The 12752-nt window shown below is 44.3% G+C and overlaps 1 protein-coding gene across 1 annotated transcript; it reads right to left on the reverse strand.

Annotated features, from left to right (window-relative positions):
• Nucleotides 1-8438: 8438 nt before the first annotated feature.
• Nucleotides 8439-11995, reverse strand: LOC137603677 (tubulin alpha-1B chain-like). The gene is made up of 4 exons (XM_068327356.1): nt 11844-11995; nt 10003-10225; nt 9760-9908; nt 8439-9683 (listed from the first exon to the last, which is right to left on the reverse strand). Exons 1-4 carry the CDS (start codon nt 11844-11846, stop codon nt 8703-8705), a joined length of 1356 nt encoding a protein of 451 aa, XP_068183457.1. The 5' UTR covers nt 11847-11995; the 3' UTR covers nt 8439-8702.
• Nucleotides 11996-12752: the final 757 nt, after the last annotated feature.

A 12752-nucleotide genomic window follows, 5' to 3' on the forward strand; every position in this document is an offset into this window, starting at 1 on the left:
GGCTGATGCCAAAGACGAACATAGAATTTGACGTTTTTCATAGTTGTCCAATGGAGTTGAAACATACATGCAAACAATCCGTTCTCCACTATCCCCCTTCTGAAAAAGCACAGCAGAAAGGCTGGATGCTTTTTCAGCAACATCCAGAAACAACATCCGATCATATCTGGGGATAGCGAGTGAGGCTGCAGACGAAAGGCAGAATTTGAGGTGTGAGAAGGCTGCTTCAGCAGCAGGTGTCCAGTCCAATGTGGCAGTAAGGTTTCGCATGCCAACAAGGTTGACCATAGCACAAAGAGGTTGTGTGCAGTCAGAGAAATCAGGAATGTGATGACGAGAGTAATTGCAAAGACCAAGGAATGCCAGCATCTGCTTGACATTGAGTGGTTGGGAGAGTGCAGAATGTCTTCTTTGTGAGAAGGCGAGAGGCCTGTTCCCAGCCGGGAAACACAACGGCCTAAGTTTAGCCTTAGAAACTTTCAGTCAACCTCATGCAGCCGCAGGAGGAGGGAATGTGTGGCAGTCAGACAGGCTTGTTCCGAGGGAGCAGCCAGAAGGAGGTCATCAACATATTGAACCAAAAGAACACCAGGGGGAAGAGACAATGGAGTAAGGAGGTCTCTCAAACAGGCATTGAAAAGTTCAGGTGACAGGACAAAGCCTTGAGGCAATCGATCATAAGAGTATCTCTTGTTGTTCCAGGTGAAAGCAAAACAAGGTCTCATCGACGGATGGAGCGGAATGCTGAAGAAAGCATTTGCAAGATCAATCACCGTGAAATAAGTGTGAGAAGGAGACGATTGAGACAGTGCAGCATGTGGATTTGGAACCGGAAGAGTGGGAGTGGTGACAGCAGCATTAATAGCTCTCAAATCATGAACCATCCTAAATTTTCCCGTGTCCTTCTTGTCAACAGGCAGGATGGGAGTATTAAAAGGAGAATGTGGTATTTCGACAATGACACCAGCCTTTATCAGCCCGTCAAGGGTGTCCGTGATTCCCAATCGACCTTGTTCCTTGGTCGGATACTGTGGTATCCAAATAGGACCTGGGGTCATGTCAAATGTTACAGGGGCAACATTGCAAAGGCCCACATCTGTAGAACCTTGGGTCCAAAGTCCGGGAGGAAGTGATGCCAAAAGATCAATAGCAGCATCACTATCGGTGGTTTCTCTGCCATGGTGTCTGTCCAAAAGTCGGTGTTCAAGAATAGAGGGAATCAAAAGGTCCGGAGAGCTGTTGCGATATGCATCAAGCGATGGTGAAAACCACAAATCAGAATGAAGAGTCGAGATCCAATCAGAGGCCTCCACGCAAGCTTTGACGAAAAGGCCCAAGTCTTTCTGTGTATGTTTGGGAGAGACAGCCAAAGAGATATGGGGAATGCAAGGAGGCACGGATGGATCAGGAGGATCTGCCAACTGATACCATTCCAGCTGTTCCGGCGTCAAAGAGACGGGCAACACCCTGGCCACCGACAAAAAGATCATGAACCTTTAGTTCCCAAAGAGAGCCATCCACCTCTCAGAAGGCTTCCTGGAATACAGAGTCATCATGTCTGTCATAGTACAAGGTGCAATGCAACAAGTCAGAAACCATGTCATAGGGGCGGAGGTTACGAACCCAGGGTGACCAAAGCGACCATAACTTCTCAACATCAGTCCATGGTTTGAAGTCAATATCCACCAGTGCCGAGTAGATGTCAGCAGAGGCACACAAAATGGCCTCAGGCAGGAAAACTGGTAATATTGAGGCAGAGTCAGTAGCAATGATCCAATGAGTGGTAGAGCCGTCAGGAAATGTGACCAAAAGCCCATCCGCAGAACACTTGACGAGCGGACACAATTTCATCAGCAGATCTTGGCCCAGCAAGTTAGCTGGACTAGTAGGAGCCAAAATAAACGAATGTGAAAGTCTTTGGTTGTTAACATCAACAACAATTGACGAAGTCATATGCAGGGAAATTTCTTCACCCTTGAACCCAACAAGTGGTATCACGTTGTCAGTGACATAGGCGCCAGGAGGAAGCTGTTGGAGAGTTGAGAAATGAGCTCCAGTATCAACCATAAAGGGAATGGACACTCCTCCTACCGTCATGGTGATCATAGGCTCCTGCATGCCTATGTCTCTGGGTTCAGGGCATCTTCATTGCGGATACTGTCCACTAGGGGGCAGGCACTGCTGGTTTGGTACCTGCTGTCCACTGTGGCGGAGGGCTTGTCGAGGGTGGGGACCTCTGGGCTGCCATCTTGATTGTTGTTGGTTGGCAGGTCCACCACGAGGGGGAATGCTTCGTCCACGACCATGCCCTTGGTTGAAAAATCCGCCTCTGTGGGGGCAATCACATGCCCAATGACCTGAATTGCCACAGAAAAAACAGACTCCATATTGGTCGATCACCCCACCCCAAGACTGGCCATGGACATCACCATGTCCGGATTGGCAGACAGAGGACTTGCTGCAGGGCAGGAGGAATGCTCCTCTTGTGCTTTGATACCCTGCAACTGCATGTTAGTCAATTGTGAGACTGCGGTTTTTTGTTTTTCTACCTTTGACTCTTTGTCTTTAGCATGTCTCCTCAGGTGATGTTTGAGGTGAGCAAGTCATCTGTCAATGTCGGCCTCGCCCATGTCAGGATTCGCTTCCATGGCAGACACGACTGTTTTGGGAACACCCTTCAAAATGGCTGAGCGGAAGACCTGTGAGTGAAATGGACTCGCATGTGAGGGAAAACCTGTTTTGAGGTTATATTCAGTTTTGGCCTGATTAACAAAATCAGCTGCTTCTTCCTCAGCTTTAGGAATGAACACCAAGTCAAAGACAATGCACCCTGGCAGAGGAAAATGCATGGTCAAACCTCTCTCAATGAGGCCGAAGTCTTCTCCTTCCAGAGGATGCTCTTTCGGAAGGTCATTCAATCTGGTGTCCCGCAATATTTGAGCTAACATAGCCTGTGGACAAGTTTTAGTCAAAATTATCTGCATGTCACCACTGCACAAATCATGACCAATCGCATCACGCTGCACTGCTGCAAGCCAGTTCTGTCCTCCAGCGGAAATTGCTGGAAGACCTGAAATGAGAAAATTAAGATCTCCAGGAGGGAAAGGTCTATAGACTCGACCTATAGAGCAACCTGAAACGGGGTCGATTTTCTGGACCCACAGAGCCTGGATGTTGGTTTGAGAACGGGTGGTTGGTCTAGCCATCACCGGTGCAGGAGGTGAAGCTGGGGCTGGTTCTGTAGAACAAGAGGGTAGAGCATTCAGGGCAAGCGTACTCACTTGGAGGCGGAGTTCGGCCAGTTCCTGTCTCATTTGTTGTGATTCTAATTGTTGAGCTTGATCGTGACGTCTGCAGGACTCGTCGAGTTGATATTGGAAGTGACATTTGGCTTCACGCTGCACTTCTTCAACTTTCTGCCTCAGCTCCTCTCTGAGCTTTGGGGAGGCGTCACCGCGACGTCTGAGTTCCAGCTTGAACTTGTCCAATTTCATGATCAATTCATCAAGAGGACCACAGGAGGCGTCCGAGGCCAGGATCTCATCGAATTCATCCTTTAGGGCTTTGTTAGCCCGTTCTGTTCCTGCAGCAGGAAGTCTGACAGTTTCTGAATATTCTGGTTTACCTGCAGGTGGTGCTGTCGGCAGTGAGTTCAGGTTTGTCTGATCCATGTGGAGAGGTGGCCTCCAGAGTTCTGCATAAGGACTCGGCACAAAAGGATTAGTTTTAGAAAACAGAGAAGTTGTTTTTTCCTCCGGGTACGGAGGCAGGTCAGGACGTTTGGCTACAGCACACTGTTCTGATTCCTTCTTTCGACTGCCTTTCACCGCTCCTCCCATAGCCAGTAATCTGGCATGTGATTTAACAGTTTCAACCTTCTCGTGCGACTCTCTAGCTTTCCTGCCTGGAATGCTAAATTTGTAGGTTGTTGAGGTTTTTGTTGCCAGCTCCGCCAGGTTTTTAATACATGATTTTTCAGTCTCTTTCATAAGAAAGACGAGGGATTTTTTCGAAGTGTGGGAAGGAAACCATCCTTTTCGGCAGCATTCGTTCACCCATTCATTCACATCAGTCTCCGTCTTACTGCGGACTTTTGTGGGCAGTCCTTGGGATGCCACTATGAGTGCCATTTTAACTTGGTCTTCAAGAGGTATACCATTTGGATCGTCTGGAATATCATTCCAATTAAAACATTCATTCTCTCAATCGAATTCACCTTCCATTGTGAACTCTTAAGGCCGTTTATTTAATTTGAATTCTCACGAAGAGGTTTGGAATTTAGCGTCAGAAGTACGACCACTCCTGGTATCTGTGTTCAGTAGTTTTAAATAGAGAAAATTATATCATCGGGTAGCACGCCCACTCCCGGTATTCACTATCACAGCGCGCAGGTTAGCTTTTACCGCTTAACCTCTCAGTCACCTCCGTAATGGAAGAATTTCCAACGTTTTGCCTGTAGATGGCTTTAATACTGGGATCTACGTGTCAATAGACCAGTGCAACCCGCACCAACTCTTAGAGTGACCGTTAATTTAAAACAGTGGGTATAAACGTCTCAACCCCACTGAGTACCACGACCTGCCAGAAAAAATGTACTTGTAGTGGCCAGCATGGACGCCGCCGTGATGTAAAATATTACTGTCCGAAAACGCTGTCACTGCGTATAATCTTTAACACGACACAATTCAACACATCTGTTTTAAGGAGTTTAAGAACTTCACTTGTTGTCTGAATGTTAAACGATTTAAACGGGATCAAATTGAAGTTGGTGGATCTTAACCGTACTTCAACAGACAGAGACAAATCAGTGTGAGGACAAAATTCCTCTTACCTTATTTGGGTACCCTTGGATGTTGTCTCCGTCGGTCAAAAGTCCAGTCAAGATCACGTCGGGGTCACCAACTGAAGGAAAGGCCGGAAAACCTGGTCCTGGAGGACGGCTGACCTCGAGGCCTTTCGGCGTATTCGTTGATCTTGAACTAGGACAATTTCTTTTCAAAGTTAAATAAACAGGACAAAACCAAGTAAAGTTGCAAAAACATAAAGTGCTTTATTTGCAGAAATTACTGGGCACAGAGACCAACAGGAAAGAAACTCCAAGCTGTGTGCAAAGAGCCATAATACACATACAATATTTATACCCTTTCTAGTAGGTGTTCACATGGGATGACCTAACTCTTATCCTATCAGAAGATGCCACCACAAGGTTTTCTCCATTTTCCACATTGTGGCAAATAGTTCATGTTCTAGGGAGACTCGCTTGACTGTCTCCCATCTACAGAATCCACTCAAGGTCATAATGGGTGCTTCACATAATTCTTCAGTCAGAGGTCATATTTAGATAAGTTGTAAGTCTTAGTGTTGTCTGCAAAGTAAAGATGGTTTATTGGGCATACTAAATAAGGTGGTGTTTTTACGATAGTAAATTATAAGTTGTAACTCAAAGTAGTGAAATTGGTTTGTTAACATATACAGGTGTATGTATATCATCAACCTCCCTGTCTCATTTCAGACCTGAAAGCTCCTCCTCAGGGATTACAACTCCCACAACAACAGAGGTCAGATCAGAGAGAAGACTGGATCTGGTTCTTCAGGAGTGTGGGGGATGGAGGTACAGCGGGGACATGTCAACTCATCTGTTCTATCTCAGTCTCTGTAATATGTAGAACTGTAGTAGATCACACACACACGCCCACATGCACACACACACACACACACACACACACACACACACACACACACACACACACACACACACACACACACACACACACACACACACACAGTAGCCTAATAACCCATAGTTTGTAACTGTAGATATGTGTGGTGTTGTGTGAGGTATTGATTAGATCAACACAGCAGCTATTGGTAGGTGGTACTGATGTCATCTGTGAAACCTACATTTATCGTAGTATATTTAAACTAACGGGAAACCGTGGAAATTCCACGATAAGACAATAATATCAGACTTCATACCAAACATATGAAAAGAATAAATACTACCTTGTTCTATGGAGCTAAAGCTACACTGCTAACATGGAGATCTCCAGCTAAACAATAGCCAACTGATGCTTGCCGAGCTTTTGCTGCAACACAACGTGAGACACGGTGATGTCATGTATGCTAGCGCATATTCCTACTAGATTACTTTACTACCTGAACAGTGATTTCTACATTTTATAAGAACAATAAAATGTAGAAATTATTACATCATCAAGTTTTTGATAATGTAACTTTCCAGAGTTGGAAACATCCTGTTGCGAGCGTTGGACACCAGGAACCAAAACCAGCAGGACGTCCGTTACGGTGCCAACACCATCCTGACCTCCATTGAGTCTGTAACCTGGTGGAGAGACTTTTCAAAATCATCTGTACAGAATGTGATGACAGTATGGGATTCAGCTCGTCTTCATCAGAGGAGCATTAACAAACTCAACAGAGTCTGCAGCAGAAACACAACTGGATGGTCTGATGATGTTTCCTTGTTGTTTTGGCCATAAATTGGTTGTTGATTACGTACATGAGCAAGGCTGGAAGGAAACTTAATAAACATGCAAAGCAAAGCTTTGATTTCATCCTTTTTGTTTAGTTTTGACTATTTTTTTGGACGACGGTATGACATTATTTAGAAACATTGTCACCCCCTGCTGTTCGCAAATGGACGAAGCAGTCACTGTGTAAAAGGCCATGCTTGGTGTATACCCCACATTCATTGGCTCTGGCTCAGTAGTACCTTACTATTTGTGATGCAGTCCTTTCCTCTCTTTCAGTTGGAGTTTCACTCAGAAATCATTGTTTTCTGTGTCGTTTCTGCTGTTTGGACTCTGCTCAAAATTTTTTTTTTTTTAATTTTTTAAATTTTATATACTGTTTTGATCCCCGAAGGGAAATTAAAACATGAACATTGTTGGAACAGTTATGACATTCTAAAATTATGTTAACTGGGAAGTCCATGTATAGTTATTTCTTCTCCTAACATAGCCATATTGTTCACGTGATTCCATCTGGCAGATGCGCCGTGGTTGGGCGCCGTGATTGACAGGTAGTGGGTGGAGTTCGTGACAGTGTGACAGCGTGAAACTTTTTAAGTGAGTTAATTCATATATATAGGTGGGGATGAATGTAATAGCCCGTATTCATCACTTTGAAACCAGATATTGTGCTTAATCTGGGTTTTCTGCACCTCTTTGTCTAATGTAGGACTTGATGTAGGATCAGGAAAAATACTCTATAGACATCTTTGCAGATAGACCGGATTGATCATTGATAGAGATGAAAACAGAATATATACAGGGTGTAATGGAGGAGTCTTACTCATAATATCAAGTGAAACTATATTTCCATACAGACTTTCCTATTACGTATGTTTGATATGGGTAGCTGGAGAGGTAAGGATTAAATTTATGGGTAACAACACTTATAATTACAAAACAAAAACTAAACAATTAACAAAAAATTACCTCAGGGACTGAGCTAATTCAGATCTTGAGACACAAAAGTGATTTAAAGTCTATCAGAGTGTGGGTAAAGGTAATACAGATAGAAGGTGGTTTAATATCAGTATGGGGAGGGTTCATAAACATTTAAATTACCGTAAATAGTCAGATATAGTTTGTTGCTCTATCGCAGGATTTGTTAGTCGTGTGTGGTTCCTGGAACGCGTTAGCGGCAAGGAACGAGGGATCACTGTACCTGAATGCCCATTTCTTTGTTGGTTTGGTATCAGCATTCGGCACAAATTACTGAATGGATTTCTGTGATACCTGTTTGAGTAAAGACGACTCTCATTGAACAATAGAAACTGTTAAATTTAGATCAGATTCAAATAAAAAGTTTATACCTATTTAATATTGAAGGACCAGACTTCTTTCATTTTCAAATTCTAAGGAAATAATAAATGGACCTAGATGAAAAATAAGGTCAATATTTTGGGTGATGGTAACCATGGATCTGTAGTTTGGTGCATTAAAAAATACCCTATAGTTTCTGGACTTGATATAAATCAAGGAACAGGACTGTTTGATTTTGAACTGTCGGGTCTTGATGGAGGAATACACTCAACAGAGTCCCATTCTAGTTTCAAAAACTGAGTTTCATTGAGGAAACAACTTGTTTAGTGTGTCTGTATGATTATGCATGTTAGGTTGCTGAATAAAGATAAGCCTTTAATCTTTATCACCTTGTCTACAGCTGCTTATCAAACTCATGGGTCACAGGTCTGCTGGAGTCAATCCCAGTGGCCCAGGAGGTTTTCTCCAGGAGTGCTTAAATGAATCATTCATTTAGACCAAAGCAAAAGCTTTTTCCCCTGTACGGGTTAGAATGTATTCAAAGGTAAACTCTGAACATGCTATTCTATGTTTGACAAAATAAATATTCTGCAGAACTTCAAGGATATATAGTTCATTTAACATCAGAGTGAATTAAACACAAACAACTTCGAGACTGAGCAACTTTATTTAGTGGAACAGAAATTTTATCCATAACACACTTTTTCTAAGTGTTGCAAAAGGAAACTCCTTACTGTACTTTCTTACTGGAAGAGACGTAAACCTCAACACATTTCAGAGTTGTGTTAATGTTTACGTGTCTGTTCTGAGGTCATAGATGGCCTCTAGTCCACCATGAAAGCAGTCAGTGCTCCAGAGTGCTGTGGGTGTGCATATCTTCTACATTGGGTTTGGAGTCGCAAAACAAACAGCCTAATATTCCTCCCCCTCCTCTTCTCCTTCATCCTCAATGCTGTCCAGCCCCACCTCCTCATAATCCTTCTCCAGCGCTGCCATGTCCTCCCTGGCCTCAGAGAACTCTCCCTCCTCCATCCCCTCACCCACATACCAGTGGACGAACGCACGCTTGGCGTACATCAGGTCAAACTTGTGGTCGAGACGAGCCCAGGCCTCGGCGATGGCCGTGGTGTTGCTCAGCATGCACACCGCCCTCTGGACTTTAGCCAGGTCTCCACCGGGAACCACAGTGGGGGGCTGGTAGTTGATGCCCACCTTGAAACCAGTGGGACACCAGTCCACAAACTGGATGGTGCGTTTGGTCTTGATGGCGGCGATGGCAGCGTTGACATCTTTAGGAACTACATCGCCACGATATAACAGGCAGCACGCCATGTATTTACCGTGGCGGGGGTCACATTTCACCATCTGATTGGCCGGCTCGAAGCAGGCGTTGGTGATCTCGGCCACTGACAGCTGCTCATGGTAGGCCTTCTCGGCGGAGATGACGGGGGCGTAGGTGGCCAGAGGGAAGTGGATACGGGGATAGGGCACCAGGTTGGTCTGGAACTCAGTCAGATCGACATTGAGGGCGCCATCGAAACGGAGGGAGGCGGTGATGGAGGACACGATCTGACTGATCAGCCGGTTCAAGTTGGTGTAACTGGGACGCTCAATGTCCAGGTTCCTGCGGCAGATGTCGTAGATGGCCTCATTGTCCACCATGAAGGCGCAGTCGGAGTGCTCCAGGGTGGTGTGGGTGGTCAGGATGGAGTTGTAGGGCTCCACCACAGCGGTGGAAACCTGGGGGGCTGGGTAGATGGAGAACTCCAGCTTGGACTTTTTGCCGTAATCTACCGACAGACGTTCCATCAGCAGGGAGGTGAAACCGGAGCCGGTGCCCCCACCAAAGCTGTGGAAAACCAGGAAGCCCTGAAGGCCGGTGCACTGGTCTGTCTGAGGACAGAAGGGGACACTGACGTAAGATACGGTTATTCCACAAAACTTTTTTTTCTACTATAAATTTACCCACCAATTTCCGAATCCTGTCCAACACCACATCAATGAGCTCCTTGCCGATGGTGTAATGCCCACGTGCGTAATTATTGGCAGCATCTTCTTTTCCCGTGATCAACTGCTCGGGATGGAACAGCTGGCGGTAGGTCCCTGTGCGCACCTCATCTACAAGAGGGGGGCCACAGTTAATGTTAAAGCTAACAGAAACCCTCGATTTAATTTCTGAAAAGAACTTTCTGCTTCTAGAAATTCTGCTTACCGATTACGGTGGGTTCCAGGTCCACGAAAACTGCTCTGGGGACATGCTTCCCAGATCCGGTCTCACTGAAAAAGGTATTAAAGGAATCATCTCCACCTCCGATGGTCTTATCGCTGGGCATCTGTCCATCCGGCTGGATCCCATGTTCCAGACAATACAGCTCCCAGCAGGCATTTCCAATCTGGACACCAGCCTGACCAACGTGGATGGAGATACACTCACGCTGTGGAAGGAAAAAGAGGGAGGATGTTTATCTGTTTGATTGCATTTACAATGAGTAATTGAGATTACATAAGTATACAAAGTTTTTAAAATGTAAACTTAATCCAACTTAATCCCAATTTCTCTTCAGCCATGTCCCCCCTCTATATATTTGAATAAGCTCACTTAAAAACCCTCATGCTGTCATGCTTTTTAACTACACCCACTACCTGTCAATCAAGCGCCCAACCAATCACGACGCATATGCCAGAAGAAATCACGTGAAAAATATGGCGTAAGGCATCTGCTATGTTAAGAGAACTATAAATGGACTTCCCAGTTAACATAATTTTAGTGTCATAACCAGGGCTTTGGACTGTAATTTTTTGTCAATCGGTTCATTCCGAACAGAAACGGAATTATGTTTCCGGTTTTACGTTCCACCCAAGAATTACCGTGCCTGCTGCGGTTACAAAATAACTGGAAGCCAAAGAGTTAATGTCTAAATCAAACATTTTTTCAGATTGACAGACTGCAGTGTTTACGTGTTATCAATATAATCGAATAGTCTTTTTCCTTGACTGCTGCTGATATGCCTCAACTTCTCTGTGCTATCATCACATTGAGTGAATGACAGGAAGGGAAACGATGTCAGATACTTTTTTCAAGAACAACCCCCCCCCCCCCGGTATTAACCGTTTACAATTATTTTCGGTTCGATTCTGTTCCGGAACATAAAAAAATATAAAGTTTTTGGTTTGATTACCTGTAAAATAAGCATTTTACCATTTTTATTTACCATCTACTCGCTCTATAGAAAAAGGTAGCCATTTATTCTTTTCATATGTTTGTTATGAAGTCTGATATTGTTTTATCGTGAAATTTCAATGGGTTCCCGCTAGAGATTTGAATTTAGCACGCCATTCAACATGTTTCATGTCAGCATCTACGATCCTGAATAACTCCACAAGTAAAAAGTTTTCCCATCAGAGTTGTGTGTCAACTGGTTATTCTGGGAATAGACGTAGCAAACCACAACACACGCAAAGACTACAAGTGTTAACGCTTCTGAACTACAAACATGTCGGACAGGCGGTGCCTGCTTCGGCCTAGAGTTCATGTGCAGCTACGCGTCCCATCAGCCGGCGCGGGGGGGGGGGAGAGGCTGTCGCCATCTTGGCAGAGTTAAAGTGGAAGAGTATCAAGTTAACTGGGTGTGGCACAGCGCAGGATGGCTGAGATTATTATCGTGTCTTCATTGAGATAACGGTTTCGGGTGCCGCGGTCCTGAGGAGCGATGGCGATAGTTTGATATCATGACAAGGAAAAATGCTAATCCAGTTTAGATTAGCATTAATCCGTTCAAACATTGAGAAGGCCCTTTGTTCGCTTTTCCCGCCACGCAACAACATCACCCACCACGACCACAATCTCCAACAAAATCAGGTATATTATATTAAATCAGATATTACGTTTAAAGTTGACTAAATTAAGATCTAAGAGGCTTTAAAATCTTTCTGCTTCGTTGGAAATGCTGCCTTTCCTCCGAAAAATCCCTTTAAATCACATTGATAAAAAGCTGAAATGACACACATACCTCATTTATGAAACTATATTCAAAGTTTACAAACTTTTCTTACCATTTTAGCTTGATGAAGTCTTGTTAAATGATAATAAACGCTAGCAAATCAGAAAAAGCCGTCCTCCGACACGTCTACAATGCGATCAGCGTAAGGCTAAAAGACACCGTCACCGATGGACGGTTGTATTTATGCCAACGCAGGACTCGCGCGTTCTTTCTGTCCGACTGTTATTGGTCCATTTTACGTCAGTCCCTGAATCAGAAGCATCCCTAACTTTCTATTGGTTAAAATCCTCTGCCTCAAGGGACCGCCTCTGGCCCCACCCAGAATCCCATCATCCTTCCGTTATGCGGCAAACAAGGCGTCCGTCGCATGAACTACGGTGGCCCGGACGCGAATTTTTTTCTCCAGAACATTCGGCCAAGTGACCCTTACCTCAGCCAATCACAGCTGAGTTGTGACATCATAATTTGCAAAGCGCCTTCAAAGATCTTTTGTGCGTCAACGATGCTCTAGCATTGCGCAGGATTAGTTGGACTGAATCAAGGAACATCGTTCACGATTAAACGTCCGTTTTCTAAATGAATGAATGAATGAATGAACGAATGAATGAAATGAAATGCATTCCACGTAACGAATATTCTGGAGGAAAAAATTGGCCAGGATGGCTGTGGTGAAATGAAATGATAAAGCAATTTCCGAATAAAATTAAGGCGACAATTTTTCACCAAAGTAAGAAATTATCTAATTTTATCAATCTAGGAAGACGGCCCCTTCAAATAAAAATTAAACTTGCAGCCAAACTTGAAATAATCTTTTTACCCATTAATCCTTAGCAAACAAGGCTAACTTTAGTCAATCAAAGAAACCTTTAGCACTGATTAATCAGAAAGTGTCAGAATGACCTCGTCCTGTTTCTGTCTGTGAATGAACTGACTGACCGGACGTAAATACATAAATATCATT

Source organism: Antennarius striatus, chromosome 11, assembly GCF_040054535.1.
Source record: "Antennarius striatus isolate MH-2024 chromosome 11, ASM4005453v1, whole genome shotgun sequence".
In the NCBI taxonomy this organism is placed as follows: Eukaryota; Metazoa; Chordata; class Actinopteri; order Lophiiformes; family Antennariidae; genus Antennarius; species Antennarius striatus.

Bases quoted from the DNA above. Each gene is read 5' to 3' on its own strand.
- LOC137603677 (XM_068327356.1), bottom strand. The intron at 9,909-10,002 runs GTAAGCAGAATT...CCCCTCTTGTAG, and splicing joins CCTGGAACCCACCGTAATCG to ATGAGGTGCGCACAGGGACC. The intron at 9,684-9,759 runs GTGGGTAAATTT...TTCTGTCCTCAG, and splicing joins TGGACAGGATTCGGAAATTG to ACAGACCAGTGCACCGGCCT.